Source organism: Bombina bombina, chromosome 10 (genome assembly GCF_027579735.1).
Source record: "Bombina bombina isolate aBomBom1 chromosome 10, aBomBom1.pri, whole genome shotgun sequence".
NCBI classification, from domain to species: domain Eukaryota; kingdom Metazoa; phylum Chordata; class Amphibia; order Anura; family Bombinatoridae; genus Bombina; species Bombina bombina.
In genome coordinates, this window is record NC_069508.1 from 37,078,506 (window position 1) to 37,096,654 (window position 18,149).

Here is an 18,149-nt window from a genome sequence, read left to right on the forward strand (position 1 = left end):
GAAGAATTTTCTTTCAGATTTGCGCAATTATAGGCGCAGATTGCTTACATAAATATGGAGAGAGGGTCGTATGCGTAGTTTTGGGCGCAATTGTGGGCGGATTACTTTGATAAATCTCCTCCTTAGACTCCTTTACAGACTATTCATAGGAATTATATTCCATAGTTCTAAAAGGTGGAGGGTATTCACACCTTAAAGGGACAGTCTAGTCAACAATAAACTTTCATGATTCAGATAGGGAATGTAATTTTAAACAACTTTCTAATTTAAATTCATCACCAATGTTGCTGTTTTCTTGGTATTCTTAGTTGAAAGCTAAACCTAGGTAAGCTCATATGCTAATTTCTTGAAGGCCGCCTCTTATCTGAACGCATTTTGACAGTTTTTCACAACTAGAGGGCATTAGTTCACTTCACATGTTCCATATTAGATAACGTGTTCATGCCCGTAGAGTTACCTAGGAGTCAGCGGCTAAAATACAAAGTCTGTCAAAAGAACTAAGATAAGGGGGCAGTTTGCAGAGGCTTAGATACAAGGTAATCAGAGGTAAAAAGTATATTAATATAACTGTGTTGGTTATGCAAAACTGGGGAATGGTTAATAAAGGCATTAGCTATCTTTTTAAACCATAACAATTCTGGTGTAGACTGTCCCTTTAACCTTCCATCCTCGCTCTCGCATGTTAAAATTCGGATGTTTTCTTCCCTCCACAGGAAATGGATCTTCAAGCTAAAACCACACATGATGTAATAAGAAAACTGGAAACCCAAGTTGAAGAAGAAACCATGAAGGTGAATTACCAGGGCTAGTTCTGAAAGCTCTAGAATACGTGCAAATTAAACACATACATAAATTATATGAGCGCCACCAAACGTAATGTAATAATCTGTATAAAGAATTATTATACTGTGTGTCTGTTCCTAGGTAAGGCTCCTTGAATCTGCCTTAGCCGTATGTAAGGAAGAACTGGAGTTGTATTTGCAACAATCGGAAGATAACAGAGAGGCCTTTGAAAACCAAGTCAAGAAGAAGTCTGAAGAGGTACTTGCTATATCTATGGGCATACTGGGCATATTTTACGTCTTGTATGAGCTTGTAACCTGAGGGGTCAGAGATGTAAATCCTGCATAGGAAAGTAGTACTGTAATATTTTCTCACCTTAAAGGGACACTGAACCCAATTTTTCTCACGTGTTTTTTTTATTGCCAGTTAAAACGTGTCGTGTTTACCAAAATACTCAAAACACTATATATTCTGAAAGGAAATTTTGATTTGAATTAAGCGTAATATGTTTTAAAACATGCCAGTTTCCCCTTATTTATTTTGCCCTCCATTGCAAACTTTTACCTAGCAGAGAGCTCTCATTATTTGTATGGGAGACATCTCGCCATTTGTATGGGAGACATCTCGCCATTTGTATGGGAGACATCTCGCCACTCGCAGGGACAACCCCTTTTTTATAGAATTTTTATAGAATTCCATGATTGTTGGAGTGGAAACAACATCTTGACCGGTGTTCTAAATTAAGTTGTCTACCCCGTAGGAATGTGACTACCACGTCACTTCCGGTGACGTGAATCAGCTGCTTGAGGTTTGTGGTGCTCACTGCGCATGCGCTAGAGCCCCAACCCTCTACAAACAGCTGATTTACACGGCAGTTGCTTGCACAGTGCACACAGAGAGCTCAAATCAGCAAACAAAAGCAAAACAATCATTATACAAAACCAGTAGACCATTTACAATCATTAAAATCATTAGACAAAATATGTTAGAATAAAGACTGACCTGTTTACATAAGTGTGAGTACTGTACATAGATATTTAAATTGTTGAAAGCTGGGGAGAGGCAAAACACAACCGAATACAAATGCAGTTTAGTATATAAAATAATATATTTGTCGTTAGATCGTGTATTGCATCAAAGGCATGAGAAAAACTGTGACTTTTGTGTCACTTTTAATCTTTTAAATCGGATCCTATACAGAATTAATTGTTCTTTATGCACTGTCTGCTTTTGTCATCCTTAGCACTTTAATATGCCCAGACATGCTGTAACTCCAATAAAGTCCAATGTGATTTCAATTAAAGTGTCAGAGTTATAAGAACATCCCCTAATTGTATAGAGAATTGTCATCAATTAAACATTACACCATCTAACGACAAATATATTATTTGAGTAATAAAGAAGATGAGGAGAACCTTATGTAAATAAGTAGACAGATAATATGATGAGATATTCTCTCCCTTCAAGATCAGCCCATTGTATTGGGTTGTGGTTTCAGTTAGCAGAAACAGCTATTTTATATAAAAATAAAAACCTAAGGAACAATTTCCCATACATTTTGTACTCTGCAGCTGGTATAACAAGTATTTGGACACATATTAAGGAGAAACCAGTTTTACACTACCAGGTACACTATACCTTTAAGTTGGAGATCTGAATGCCTGGGAATTTGTAAATATTTCTTTATTGATATGTAATTGCTGCATTGCAAAAGATATACACACAATACTACCTGTTGTAAAGGCATTTAAAGGGACAGTCTATACCAGAATTGTTATTGTTTTAAAAGATAGATAATCCCTTTTTTTTTACCCATTCCCTAGTTTTGCATAACCAACACAGTTATATTTATATATGTTTTACCTCTGTGATTATCTTATATCTAAGCCTCTGCAGACTGCCCCTTTATTTCAGTTCTTTGACAGACTTGCAGTTTAGCCAATCAGTGATGGCTCCCAGGTAACTTCACGTGCACGAGCACAGTGTTATCTATAAGAAAAACATGAACTAACACCCTCTAGTGGTGAAAAAGCTGTTAAAATGCATTCTTAAGAGGCGGACGTCAAGGTCTAAGAAATTGGCATATGAACCTCCTAGGTTAAGCTTTCAACTAAGAATACCAAGAGAACAAATAAAAATTGGGGATAAAAGTAAAGTGGAAAATTGTTTAAAATTACATGCTCTATCTGAATCATGAAAGTTTTTTTTGGACTTGACTGTCCCTTTAATGCAGTCCACAAGCACGTTTTTTAATAAACCTATTAAGTATGTTTATCTTAAAGGGACAGTAAATACTTTGCAATTACAATACATTTCTGTTGCGCTGCTATAGAATAACATATCAGACAAGTCAAATTAACATCCGTTTTACTGCAGTTGTTTTTCAAAAGACAAAATCCACCCACCATTTGCCTTATGCAGAGGAGCCAATCTGGGTTTTAGTCCACAGACAACAAGGTTAGCTACAGTCAAGAAGTTTAGTATAAACTACTGTTTTGCAGTTCTTATCTGATAAAGGAAATGAATGACATATATGTAGCACGGTTTGCCTTGATAAGTCAGCATGGTGCTTTTCATGTTCTGAGAAGTAGAAATTGCTCAATTGTCAGAGCTAAATTACATGAAAAGAGGGAAAAATAAACAGTGAAAATATATTGCAAAGTTGTTTCATTGCACTACACTAAACATTCATTTTTTAAAACTCAAGCTGTTTACTGTCACTTTGATTTGTAGGTACAGTGTTTGAAGGAGGAATTGAAATTAAGAACTCTGAGTTATCAGGAAACCAGTGAAGAAAACTTACGCTTGCAGCAAACTCTCCAACAGCAGCAGCAGATGCTGCTACAGGCAACAGCACGAATCGGAGATCTGGAAGATACCCAGGCAGAGCTAGAGAAACAGGTAGACAACAAACACCGAAACGTGCATTTACTTGCTGACAAACCTTTGGGTCGAAATCTGGAAAGGTTTTTTTTTTTTTCTTGTTTTTTTTTCTTTACAGATATTAGATAACATTCAGCAAACCATTAGGTGCAATATTCTACAATGAAAATACCTAACAAAACTAGAAACTGGAAGTGACTTTTACCCAAGCAGTAGTGCATGGTGGGAGTTGTAGTCTACAATAGACATACACAGTGTATAATTATCTTGTGAGTGCCAAGTGAAGTGATCACTCTGGAACTGAATAAAAAGTGACTTTTGTCCAAGCAGTGCATAATGGGAGTCGACACCGGACAATGCCTGCTTGTCTTTATATTTATATTTATATTGTGAGTGCCTATAAAGATCATCAACTTGTTACACTTCTTAGAACCCTAAAAAAAATTCATGGGGCCAAATTAATAATTTACCTAATAAACAAGGGAAGTCCAGATTAAAATATTTTAAGGGCCGCAAATGTCACCAGGGCCAATACTTTGAGACCACTACACTAGAGTCATGTGTAAAAAAAGATAAAACACTAAACAACCTGAGTTTTACTGCAGTTGATTTTGTTATCAGCATTAGATATTAGGAAGCATTTTGTAGGCATCACACATCAAAACAACTCTGTGATTATGAGGAAGCTAGGGCAGAACTAAAACATTGATTAGAGAAATATGATCGTTCAGACAGACTTTACCTGGCAGAATCTACAAAAAAAAGAGCAAAAGTCTACTCTACACATGTTCCCAGGCTACTAATACAGTGTCAGACATTGTAATGCACAGGTTTGCTGAACGGTGTGCACCAAAGCTGTGTATGTATTGTAAAACGATCACTAATTCTTTTGTGAAACAAAAATAACATAAACAATGTAGCAATGACACTTTTTAAATGCGGCACCTGGGTTTGTCGAGCCCTGCGGCTCAACAACTAGATAAAGGGATATTAAACCGTATGAGATTGTGATATATTAAACATTTAATTGTGTAGGTAAAAAAAAAAGTGCAATATGCTTTAATTATTTATTTTGTTCCCATTTCCTGTAGTTTAACTTTGAAAATTGTTGGTTTTCTTAATTCCACGGAGTTTATATAATGTAATGGACGCTGCCATTTTTTAACTTAAGTTGCCACTTATCTGTTTCCCCTTCTGATAACATCTAGGAACAGATATAAGCCAGACAATTTAAAAGAGACTGTCCAAACAAGGCTGTCTGGATAATCCAAAAGGGATTACACACAGCGTTGTTTACACAGAGATAAATAGAAAACTAGTTTAAAAATGGTGGCGTCCATTACTTTATAGAAGCTAAAGTACTTTCTAGAAACTAAAGTAATTTATAGAAACTAAACCTTTAGACCTAGATTTTCACTATTTAAACAACTAATAAAATTGTAAAAAAAATACATCTACATATCATTTTAAGGCTAATTATTGCTTTGAATTTGTGTTTCATATCCCTTTAATAGCTAAATAATAGGAAAATGGTTTCAAGGTTTCGGTGCATCTGTTAGGCAAGAGTGAGATAAGCTCTTTATTATGTAGAAAAATGTTTATGGGCTGTAAATCTAGGGCCCAAGAAAAGGTCCAGAAGATGGAAATAAAGCGCATTATACAATATGAGTGGGACATACAAGTGTAATGCTAAAAATGCTGTTCTTTATTAGAACATTTAATTATTAAATCCTACACAAGCATATTAGATAGATGCTGGTTTTACATTAGACTACACATATGGAATATGTATTAGTCTCATGTATTTTCAGAAGTATCACTTTTTAGATGCTTAATTTATCATCTGCAGCTATTAACTCTTTATAATGTATTGTATTGGGTACTTGTAAAGCACGGCTAATCACCCGTAAGGGTCTCAAGGCGCTGCTCATTTTATCAACCTTGGAAGGATGAAAGGCTGAGTGGACCTTGCCGGGGATTGAACCTGCAACCCTTGGGTTGCTACAGAGCTCAGCCACAGTGCCTTAGCATGCTGAGCTATCTTTCCGCAACTATGTTGCAGCTGTGGTATCCCTGCAATCACGCTAGAACTCATGCAATAACTTTAGAATTCAATCACTCTAGAATTCATGCATGCACTCTAGAATTCATGCAATCACTGTAGAACTCATGCAATAACTCTAGAACTTATGCAATAACTCTAGAACTTATGCAATAACTCTAGAACTTATGCAATAACTCTAGAACTGATGCAATCACTCTAGAACTGATGCAATCACTCTAGAACTGATGCAATCACTCTAGAACTGATGCAATCACTCTAGAACTGATGCAATCACTCTAGAACTCATACAATAAATCTAGAACTCATACAATAAATCTAGAACTCATACAATAAATCTAGAACTCATACAATAAATCTAGAACTCAATCAATTACTCTAGAACTTATGTGATCACTCTAGAACTCATTCAATCACTCTAGAACTTATGTGATCACTCTAGAACTCATTCAATCACTCTAGAACTTATGTGATCACTCTAGAACTCATCCAATCACTCTAGAACTCATTCAATTACCCTAGAACTTATGTGATCACTCTAGAAATCATGCAATCAATTTAGAACTCATTAAATCACTCTAGAATTCATGCAGTCACTCTAGAACTCATTCAATTACTCTAGAACTCAATCACTGTAGAACTTATGTGATCACTCTAGAACTCATGCTGCCACTCTAGAACTCATGTGATTGCTCTAGAACTCACGTGATCACTCTAGAACTCATGCTTCCCCTCTAGAACTCATGCAATTGCTCTAGAACTCATGTAATCATTATAGAACTCATGTAATCACTCTAGAACACATTAAATCATTCTATAACTCATGCAGTCACTCTAGAACTCATGCAAATACTCTAACTCATGTGATCAATCTAGAACTCATGTAATCACTCTAGAACTCATGCTGTCACTCTAGAACTAATGTGATCGCTCTAGAACTCATGTAATCATTCTAGAACCCATGTGATCGCTCTAGAACTCACGCAATGATCCAGAAGAATCCACAGCACCAAAGGTAATCTTTAAAATATTATAACAGAAAATCCATGATTAAGGCCAGAAGGGCCGAAACGTCATATTTTCTGTACAATAGAAGTATAATATTTTAAAGATTACCTTTGGTGCTGTGGATTCTTCTGGATCATTATATGGATTTGGGGTAAACCGTAACCACTAGCCACGGGCACCAACACAAAAAAACTGTAAAGTATATTCCTATATAGTGCTGAGCTCATTTGTACATTCTAGAACTCATACAAACACTCTAGAAATAAGTTCAGTGCATTAATGTGTTTACAAATTGTTTTAGTTATTTAGGTTGGAACACAAAGTTCAGAAGGAAAGATCTGCTTCAGAAGAAGATAAGCGGAGGACGGAAGAGAAGCTCAGTGCGGCTCGCCAGGAACTGGATTCCAAGACGCAACAAGTTCATGAGCTTAGCAGCACTATAAGGTATGTATGAGTGAGCTTATAATGAAACTGAGTAATCACAATATTTATTTATTGTTTTTAAGGAGCCCAGTGGATACTGCTGTATCAATAATTATTTGCCTAAATGGACTATTTCCATAGTTCTTTTGGAGGGCAACAATACTCAATACAGACCTTTCAAGAAAATGTTGGTTTATTCATTAAAGAAACATCCATAAATGCACATACATATATTAATGACTTTTTTTCTTATAAGGAACAAAGATAAAATAAATGCAATGTCCCTTTTTACAAGATACGTCTTTGTAGAAAATTCACATAACGCAGTGAAATTCAAAATTATAAGTCCCCTTGTACTCCTCTTTAGAGAGCTGTATGTTGTTGTTGTTAGCTTGCTCGCAAAAGAAGATTTGTCTGCATACCCCAGTAGACGTGAGTGCGCAGAACTCTGAGCAAAAAAGCACAGATCTTATTTGGGGAGAGGACAAGGGGTTAATTTGTTTTTAATCTCGCTGCATTTTATCCTTAAACAAAAGCATTTTTTTTGGTAATAATATATATGGTGAAAAATCTTACAAATGTATTATTACATATAAACAGCATCATTTTTATCTTTAATGTCTCTTTAATCTGATATAACTAAACACAATGGCTTTATTTAATTTATTATCAGGTGCTGTGAGTTTCTTGTGTCATACTTTTTCTGTTACATCTGTATAAATTAGAGACATTATGCATAATTTCTCCTTGTAGAATATAAGTTTTTAGACCAGTTGGCGAACAGTGAAGAACTACAGGCCTTTAAAATCCATCTCCCATCTGGACTAATATCCTTGTTTCCAAAGCAATACCAGGGATAGCCCCAAGTCCACCCCCTGCATTCCCAACCCTGCCCAATAGCGCGCCAGCAACTCTACCGCTCCAGTATTTGCTCCAGCGCACCTTTAGTTACACATTTATTGAATATAATTATAACTTTGTTTTTAGTCAGTTGAGATCTGAGCTGAACCAGTACAAAGACAAACTGGCCCAAATGGAGGAGAAGATAAATTCTCAGAAACGTGACGGAGAAACAAAGTCCAGGGAACTGAACCACTTGGAGATGACTTTACAACACAAACAAGCAGAGCTAGAGAAGAAAACACAATGCAGTAAGACCCTAAATAAATGTTTATTGATTATTGGTGCATATTTGATCACCTGTAACTTCTTGATCTGCACTTTGTTTTGGGAATGTTTCAGTGTCTTTTTAATATTAAGGGGTCAATTTAACAAAGGCTTTGCCAGCCTTTTGCCCCCCTACAACTGCAGGTTCTCACAAAAGAACCTGCAGTCCATATTTATGAAGCAGCAGTCATGAGACCGCTGCTTCCCTAACCTCTTCGCCACCTCTATGGTGGCGAATTTCAATCTCCTCGGTCTCATCCGACCAGCTCCTACCCGCACTTGATTGGCTGTGTGTGGGCAGCGTTTCACAAGAGCACAAAATTGCGTTCTTGTGCAATTCTGAATTCCGGCAGCAGAATTCAGCCTACCAGAAGAAAAGCTGCGGCGGACAGGGGCGCATATTTACGTACCTGTATGTCGCTGCTTGATAAATCAACCCCTTAATATTCAGCTGACGTTATATAAATATGTTTATAATGAAAGGGATATCTGTCTCATGTTTTTTATATAAATAGTATATATCAGCACTTAAACACTGCATTGTAAAAGATCTGCGTAAAAAATGTTTTGTAAGCATTTAAACTTTAATTTTTGTAGAAAAATATGCTTTGTTTTGCGGCCTGAGGAAACCTTTGAAAAGTCTCTAAAGTATTCATACTTTTCTGTCGGTTGTGGCCAATTGGGGTCAAATATAAATTAGCTCCTGTACAGATCAAACAATCACTGTTTAGTATGTTGAATGATCAGGTTGCAGGATGAACTCCAGTCTCTTTGTGGCAGTAGACAACACAACAAAATACAGGAAAAGCAGGCAAAATAAATCATGAAAGTGAGCTGCAAGATTGTTTTGCTAAATAATTATCTATATCTTATGGGGTGGCGTTACATTTTGAAGGCCAGGCCTATTTAAGGTATACTATCATTGTGTTGTCATTATTATCAATTGTTTACAAAGCACCACCAACCTCCGTAGTGCTGGTACCACACTTGACTATAACCGTTATCTTGGATTCTCTTGTTTTTCAGTAGGTGAGTTAGAAGAGAAATTGCTCTTGGCTGAGAAGGATGCTAGGAGAAGTGAAGAACTGGAGTCTGAGCTACGCACCATGCAAGAGGAGTTACAGGATTGTAAAACACATGTGAAGGAATTGCAGGAGATGCTCACTCACGCTAACTTATCTCTAGAGGAGAAGAAAGTGATCATACAGGATCTCACGGAGGAGCTTAGGTGAGTCACATTTGGTGCAGGTTCTAGACTGGAGAGATCTGGAACAGATTTTTTTTTATTATTATTATTATTTGAACCGCGCAGCAGAAGGATCACATAAAACACTTCTGAAACAATCTATAAATAAAATATGAATGGGTGGGTGTGTCCTGCCTTATGCTGCTATTGTGTTAAATTGTGTGCAAAGCTGACGCTCCTATTCGTAAGTCTAGAGGCATAGCAATATCCTGTTCATGCAGCAACATAAATAAGATTTTTAGCTTTTAGATCATGGAATTTTTATACAAAAAAAATAAAGTTAAAAATGTTTTTTTTTTCTATTTAACCCCTTCCCGCCGTTAAGACATTCCATACCATCCTAACCGTGCTGGGCTTTAGCGCCATTAGGACGGCATGGAACGTCCAAGCTGTTTTGCTGTCCTGAAATCATAACCGCTTCCTAACTGGGATCGCGGGCTGGAGGGGTGCCTAGCATCATAGGTACTCCCCCTGACCCAATCCCATCATTTTAAATCAAGCTATCATATGTACGATAGTGTGATTTCAATTTTTTACTTTTTTTTTCATCAGAACTTTGTTCCAATGTAACAAATAAGTACTGGCAGGAAGGGGTTAAAACGTGCTCTTTTGAGCCAAAGCAAAGAGGTAGGTTATAAACATACAGCAGTTATATCAATGTTTTTTATTCCAAAACAATAAACTTTAATAGTATGAGATAATCTTACTAATATTTTACAAACCTTGATAATGAGTTTAAAGTGATGATAAATGATACTAATAGTAAATCATCCAATTGATTTATAATATCCCAAAGCAAACCGCTATATACATCTTCATTTTCAATACTTTGAATACATTTAGTGAAATATATTTTTTTAACTTGTCAATAATGATCCTTCCCTCCCCCCCAAACTGTTTTGTTCTTCATTGTTGTGACATGTAGAGTGGTCCCACCCGCTCTACACTTATTACACGATGCACGTTCCCGCGCATGCACATAGCGTTCCTGTTACATCGATCAGGTAAACAGAGAATCACGAGATTCACTGTTTACATGGTGCCGCAGCATTGAGGACATCCCCTTGTCGTTATTGCACATTTGCTAGCTTCTCATGCACACGCACAATAATGGGAAAAAAAGATTGATATCATTAGCTGAGAGGCTCATGAAGTTCCATAGCTAAAGTGCATGCGTGCTTTCACTTGCTATACTACAACAATTTTGATTGGATGCCACACACAACTATTGGGGGGGGGAAAGAGAGTAGGAAGGGGGGCAGAGTAGGATTGCAAGGAGGGCAGGAGGATACGGTATGTAAAGAACTTTTATGGTACTAACACAAAAACTAAAAACAGAACTACCATTATTTAACCTCACTAATTCTATAAATACAAAGTCATCAGTTCAAGTTTACCATCATTTTAAGTGCCACCAATGTAATCTACTTACAAATTAGGAATGAAAAAGATGCGTTCCCTCTGAATGTTTTATACAGAGCGAGCCCTCCCTTTTCTACACATCTGGTTATGTATATGCTCAGAAGAGCTCTATGTGTAACATTTGGAGTTACATTAAAGGAACATTAACGTTAAAACTGAATTTCCATGATTTGAAGCGTGTGATTTTAACATACTTTTCAGTTTATTTCTATAATCAAATTTAGTTTTGTGCTCTCAGAGACCCCCAAATAGCTCTCCAACCTGAGAGACTTGCATCTGTAGTGATCACAGTCCAGGTAGGACAAGCAAAAGAAGCTCCCTGAATAATAAACTGATGATCCAGCCACCAAGTTAGAGACTGACTTGTACTGGGATCCAAAAATATATTTTGAGACAGCTGAGTATATTCTCTGCACCATTGATGAAGCATACAAAGCTGCAATTATAAGACCTAGAACTTCCATACAAAGATCAACAGAGGGGAAAGCGAGAGGCTGAAGGTTCAGACAAGTTGACACAAATCTTAACCTTTTCTGCTCTGTTAGAGAAAGACTCATGGAGACTGAATCAATTTGAAACCCCAAAAAAGTTACCTTTGTTTGGGGAATCCAAAGAACTTTTTGAAAAATTGATCCCTCGACCATATTGTTGAAGAAACAACAAGAGTTGGTTGGTGTTAGATTCTGCTAAAGGAAACAAAGGAGCTTGAACCAAGATGCCATCCAGGTAGGGAAACACTGCAACACCCTGATTTCTGATCACAGACAAAAGGGCACCCAAAACCTTTGTGAATATTCTTGGAGCTGTAGCCAGACCAAATGGTAGAGCAACAACTGAAAACGCTTGTCCAGAAAGGCAAACCTCAGAAACTGGTAATGTTCTTTTAGAATTGGAACATGAAGGTGAGCATCCTTTTAATCTATTGTGGACATAAACTGACCTTGCTGAACAAAAGGCAGAATAGTACGAATAGTTTCCATTTTGAAAGCTTGAATTCTTAGACAATTGTTCAGAGCTTTCAGATCCAGAACTGGTCTGAAAGTACCTTCCTTCTTTAAAACAATGAAGAGATTTGAATAAAATCCCATCCCCTGTTACTGCAAAGGAACTGATACAATCACTCCCATAGCTTCCAAATCTGAGCTTTTAAAGGACCATTAGACAGAAAAAACCTTCCTCTGGGAGGCTTTCTTCTGAATCCTATTCAATACCCCTGGGAGACTATATTCAGAACACAGGGATCTGGACTAAAACTAAGCCTTCTGAAAGAGGCTTAACCTACCTCTTACCAGAACCTCTGGAAAAGGGGGCCGCACCTTCATGCAGATTTGGTAGTAAGAGAGAGATTTCTTAGCCTGCTTTGACTTTTTCCAGTTAACACTAGACCTCCAGACTGGGCAAGCGGTGCCTTGCTTCTGAGCAGAGGCATAACCCTTTTGTTCCTTATTCTGACAAAAGGAACGAAAATGATTGGAAGCTTTGGATTCCCCTTTTCACTTCTTGTCTTGAGGAAGAAAAGCCCCTTTACCTCCAGTAACAGTAGATATAATAAAATCGAAATTGGAACCAAACAGTTTCTTTCCCTGAAAGGAAAGAGACAATATTCTGGATTTTGACACCATATCAACAGACCAGGATTTAAGCCATAAGGCTCTCCTGCAAGGACTGCCAAATACATGCTTTTAATATTAATCGTCATAATATCAAACACATCATCACAAATAAAAGAATTAACATTTCTTTCATGTAATTAGCAAGAGTCCATGAGCTAGTGACGTATGGGATTTAACATTCCTACCAGGAGGGGCAAAGTTTCCCAAACCTCAAAATGCCATACAAAATACACCCCTCACCACACCCACAACTCAGTTTTACAAACTTTGCCTCCCATGGAGGTGGTGTGAAGTAAGTTTGTGCTAGATTCTACGTTGATATGCGCTTCGCAGCAGGCTGAAGCCCGGTTTTTCCTCTCAGAGTGCAGTGAATGTCAGAGGGATGTGAACATTCTAGGGGGATCGATTTATAGGTTCTTCTGTTATCGGTCGTAGAGATTTCTTCTCCCTACCTGCCTTTTTCAGATCGACGATATACTCTTATATACCATTACCTCTACTGATTCTCGTCTTCAGTACTGGTTTGGCTATCTACTATATGTAGATGAGTGTCTTAGGGTAAGTAAGTCTTATTTTATTTATGACACTCTAAGTATGGTTGGGCACTTTATATGTAAAGTTCTAAATATATGTGTTTTAACTTATATTTGCCATGATTCAGGATAAATCAGTATTCCTTCATTCAGGACTGTCAGTTTCATTATTTTGGATAATGCATATAAATAAATTTTTTTCTTACCTTAAAAATTTTTCAATTGGCTTTTTTCCCCTGTGGGCTGTTAGGCTCGCGGGAGCAGAAAATGCTCCAATTCATTGCGTCATTCTTGGCGCAAACTTTTTTGGCACAAAATTTTGTCATTTCCGGCGCCAAAATTGACGCCGGAAGTTTGTTCGTGGTTGCGTCATTTTTTGACGCATGTTATCACAGACGTTTTTTTTTGCGCCAAAAAATGTGGGCGTCGTTTTCGGAGTCAGAGGATGTGGCGTCATACTTGGCGCCAAAAAATCTGGGGGCGTTGTGCTTGGCGCCAATAATGTGGGCGGTCATACTTGGCGCCCAAAAATGTGGGGCGTCATTCTTGTCTCCACTTTTTTTCACATTATTTAAGTCTCACTTTTCATTGCTTTCTAGTTGCTAGAGGCTTGTTTATTTTACCTTGTCCTTTTGTGCCTCAGGACAAGGTAAATATAGGGCTGCTAATCGTTGTCGTTCCTTTCGTCAAAATAAGGAACAGAAGCCTGACCCTTCCCCTAAAGGAACGGTTTCCGTTTGGAAACCTTCTCCAGTCTGGAATAATCCAAGCTTTTAGAAAGTCAAACCAGCTCCCAAACACTGGTAGGGGGCAAGTTCGATTTTTCAAAGATATTTGGATCAATTTGATTCACAGTCTTTGGATTCAGAACATTGTTACACAAGGGTACAGAATAGTTTCAAGGTAAGGCCGCCTGTGGAAGATTTTTTCACTCATCATTCCAGTAAACCCAGTGAAGGCTCAGGCATTTCTGAAATGTGTTTCAGACCTAGAGTTGGCTGGGGTAATTGTGCCAGTTCCAGTTCTGGAACGGGGTCTGGGGTTTTACTCAATCTATTCATGTACCCAAAGAAGGAGAATTCCTTCAGACCAGTTCTGGATCTAAAAAATATTGAATCGTTATGTAAGGATACCAACATTCAAAATTGTGACTATAAGGACTATTCTGCCTTTTGTTCAGCAAGGGCTATTATATGTCTACAATAGACTTTCAGGATGCATACTTCATATTCCAATTCATCCAGATCACTATCAGTTCCTGAGATTCTCTTTTTAGACAAGCATTACCAGTTTGTTGCTCTTCCATTTGGCCTCTGCAACAGCTCCAAGGATCTTTTCAAAGGTTCTCGGTGCCCCTTCTCTCTGTAATCAGAGAACAGGGTATTGCGGTTTTTCCCTTATTTGGACGATATCTTGGTACTTGCTCAGGTCTTTACAACTGCAGATCTCTTACGAATACCAACTTGTGTTGTTTCTTTGAAGACCATGGTTGGATGGATCAATTACCAAGAGTTCCTTGATCCTCAGACAAAGGAAACCTTTTTAGGTTTTCAAATAGATTCAGTGTCCATGACTTTGTCTCTAACAGAAAAGAGACGTCTTAAGTTGGTTTCAGCTTGTCGAAACCTTCAGTCTCAATCGTTCCCCTTCGGTAGCTTTGTGCATGGAAATTCTAGGTCTCATGGACTGCTGCATCGGACGCGATCGCTTTTGCCTCGTTTTCACATGAGACCTCTCAGCTTTGTATGCTGAACCAGTGGTGCAGGGATTATACAAAGATATCACAATTAATATCCTTAAATCCCAATGTTCGCTCTTCTCTGACTTGGTGGTTGAATCACCATCGTCTAATTCAACGGGGGCCTCTTTTGTTCGTCCCAACCTGGACCTGTGATCTCAACAGATGCGAGTCTTCAGGTTGGGGAGCTGTATGGGGGATCTCTGACAGCGCAGGGGGTTTGGGAATTTCAGGAGGCGAAATTACCAATCAACATTTTGGAACTCCATGCGATTTTCAGAGCTCTTCAGTTCTGGCCTCTTCTGAAGAGAGAATCGTTTATTTGTTTTCAGACAGACAATGTCACAACCGTGGCGTATGTCAATCATCAAGGTGGGACTCACAGTCCTCAGGCTATGAAAGAAGTATCTCGGATACTTGTATGGGCGGAATCCAGCTCCTGTCTAATCTCTGCGGTTCACCCAGAGGTATTTCTTCAGATTGTTCAATCTGGGGACTTCCAGAAATAGATCTGATGGCCTCTCATCTAAACGAGAAACTTCCAGGTATCTGTCTAGATCCAGGGATCCTGAGGCGGAAGCAGTGGACACGTTGTCGCTTCTTTGGGATTATCATCCTGCTTATATCTTTCCGCCTCTAGTTCTTCTTCCAAAAGTGATTTCCAAAATTCTAATGGAACGTTCGTTTGTATTGCTGGTGGCTCCAGCATGCCTCACAGGTTTTGGTATGCGGATCTCGTTCGGATGTCCAGTTGCCAACCTTGGTCACTTCCGTTAAGGCCAGACCTTCTACTCAAGGCCCATTTTTTCCATCAGGATCTCAAATCATTAAATTTGAAGGTATGGAGATTGAACGCCTGATTCTTAGTCATAGAGGTTTCTCTGACTCAGTGATTAATACTATGTTACAGGCTTGTAAATCTGTGTCTAGAAAGATTTATTACCGAGTCTGGAAGACTTACATTTCTTGGTGTTCTTCTCATAAAATTCTCTTGGCATTCTTTTAGAATTCCTAGAATTTTGCAGTTTCTTCAGGATGGTTTGGATAAGGGTTTGTCTGCAAGCTCTTTGAAAGGTCAAATCTCTGCTCTTTCTGTTCTTTTTCACAGAAAGATTGCTTAACTTCCTGATATTCATTGTTTTGTACAGGCTTTGGTTCGTATCAAGCCTGTCATTAAGTCAATCTCTCCTCCTTGGTGTCTTAATTTGGTTTTGAGGGCTTTACAGGCTCCTCCGTTTGAGCCTATGCATTCTCTGGATATTAAATTACTTTCTTGGAAAGTTTTGTTCCTTTTGGCCATCTCTTCTGCTAGAAGAGTTTCTGAGTTATCTGCTCTTTCTTGTGAATCTCCTTTTCTGATTTTTCATCAGGATAAGGCGGTGTTGCGGACTTCATTTCAATTTTTACCTAAAGTTGTGATTTCTAACAACATTAGTAGAGAAATTGTTGTCCCTTTATTGTGTCCTAATCTAAGAATTCTCTGGAGAAATCTTTACATTCTTTGGATGTAGTAAGAGCTTTGAAATATTATGTTGAAGCTACTAAAGATTTTAGAAAGACTTCTAGTCTATTTGTTATCTTTTCTGGTTCCAGGAAAGGTCAGAAGGCTTCTGCCATTTCTTTGGCATCTTGGTTAAAATCTTTGATTCATCATGCTTATGTGGAGTCGGGTAGGTCCCCGCCTCAAAGGATTACAGCTCATTCTACTAGGTCAGTTTCTACTTCCTGGGCTTTTAGGAATGAAGCTTCTGTGGATCAAATTTGCAAAGCAGCAACTTGGTCTTCTTTGCATACTTTTACTAAATTCTACCATTTGATGTTTTCTCTTCTTCAGAAGCAGTTTTTGGTAGAAAAGTACTTCGGGCAGCTGTTTCAGTTTGATTCTACGGTTTATTATTTCATTTTTTTGATTTGGGTTGTGGATTATTTTTTCAGCGGAATTGGCTGTCTTTATTTTATCCCTCCCTCTCTAGTGACTCTTGTGTGGAAGTTCCACATCTTGGGTATCTGCTATCCCATACGTCACTAGCTCATGGACTCTTGCTAATTACATGAAAGAAAACATAATTTATGTTAGAACTTACCTGATAAATTCATTTCTTTCATATTAGCAAGAGTCCATGAGGCCCACCCTTTTTGTGGTGGTTATGATTTTTTTTGTATAAAGCACAATTATTCAAATTCCTTATTTTGATGCTTTCGCTCCTTTCTTATCACCCCACTTCTTGGCTATTCGTTAAACTGAGTTGTGGGTGTGGTGAGGGGTGTATTTGTAGGCATTTTGAGGTTTGGGAAACTTTGCCCCTCCTGGTAGGAATGTATATCCCATACGTCACTAGCTCATGGACTCTTTCTAATATGAAAGAAATTAATTTATCAGGTAAGTTCTTACATAAATTATGTTTCTCCAACATAGGTGTGTCCGGTCCACGGCGTCATCCTTACTTGTGGGATATTCTCTTCCCCAACAGGAAATGGCAAAGAGCCCAGCAAAGCTGGTCACATGATCCCTCCTAGGCTCCGCCTTCCCCAGTCATTCTCTTTGCCGTTGTACAGGCAACATCTCCACGGAGATGGCTTAGAGTTTTTTGGTGTTTAAATGTAGTTTTTTTTCCTCAATCAAGAGTTTGTTATTTTAAAATAGTGCTGGTATGTACTATTTACTCTGAAACAGGAAAGAGATGAAGATTTCTGTTTGTAAGAGGAAAATGATTTTAGCAACCGTTACTAAAATCGATGGCTGTTTCCACACAGGACTGTTGAGAGGAATTAACTTCAGTTGGGGGAAACAGTGAGCAGACTTTTGCTGCTTGAGGTATGACACATTTCTAACAAGACTCGGTAATGCTGGAAGCTGTCATTTTCCCTATGGGAACCGGTAAGCCATTTTCTTAGTTTAAGTAAAAGAATAAAGGGCTTCATTAGGGCTTAAAAAACTGGTAGACATTTTTCTGGGCTAAAACGATTACTTTACTAAGTATATTTGGCAGATTATTACTTTTAATAGTTGTTAAATCTTGGGGATTGTTTTAATAAAAACGGCAGGCACTGTATTGGACACCTTTTTCACTGGGGGCCTTTTCTAGTCATAGACAGAGCCTCATTTTCGCGCCTCTAATGCGCAGTTGTTTTTGGAAAGCATGGCATGCAGATGCATGTGTGAGGAGCTAAGAACCACTGAAAAAGCTTATAGAAGGCATCATTTGGTATCGTATTCCCCTCTGGGCTTGGTTGGGTCTCAGCAAAGCAGATACCTGGGACTGTATAGGGG

The 18,149-nt window shown here is 38.1% G+C and overlaps 1 protein-coding gene across 1 annotated transcript in view; it reads left to right on the plus strand.

Moving 5' to 3' along the window:
- Positions 1-18,149, plus strand: part of CCDC18 (coiled-coil domain containing 18) — a 92,903-nt gene that overhangs the window by 50,251 nt on the left and 24,503 nt on the right. Inside the window, 6 exon segments of the mRNA XM_053693120.1 lie at positions 714-791; positions 925-1,041; positions 3,517-3,684; positions 7,038-7,180; positions 8,147-8,310; positions 9,353-9,554. Of these exon segments, the coding sequence (XP_053549095.1) occupies positions 714-791; positions 925-1,041; positions 3,517-3,684; positions 7,038-7,180; positions 8,147-8,310; positions 9,353-9,554 (872 nt within the window).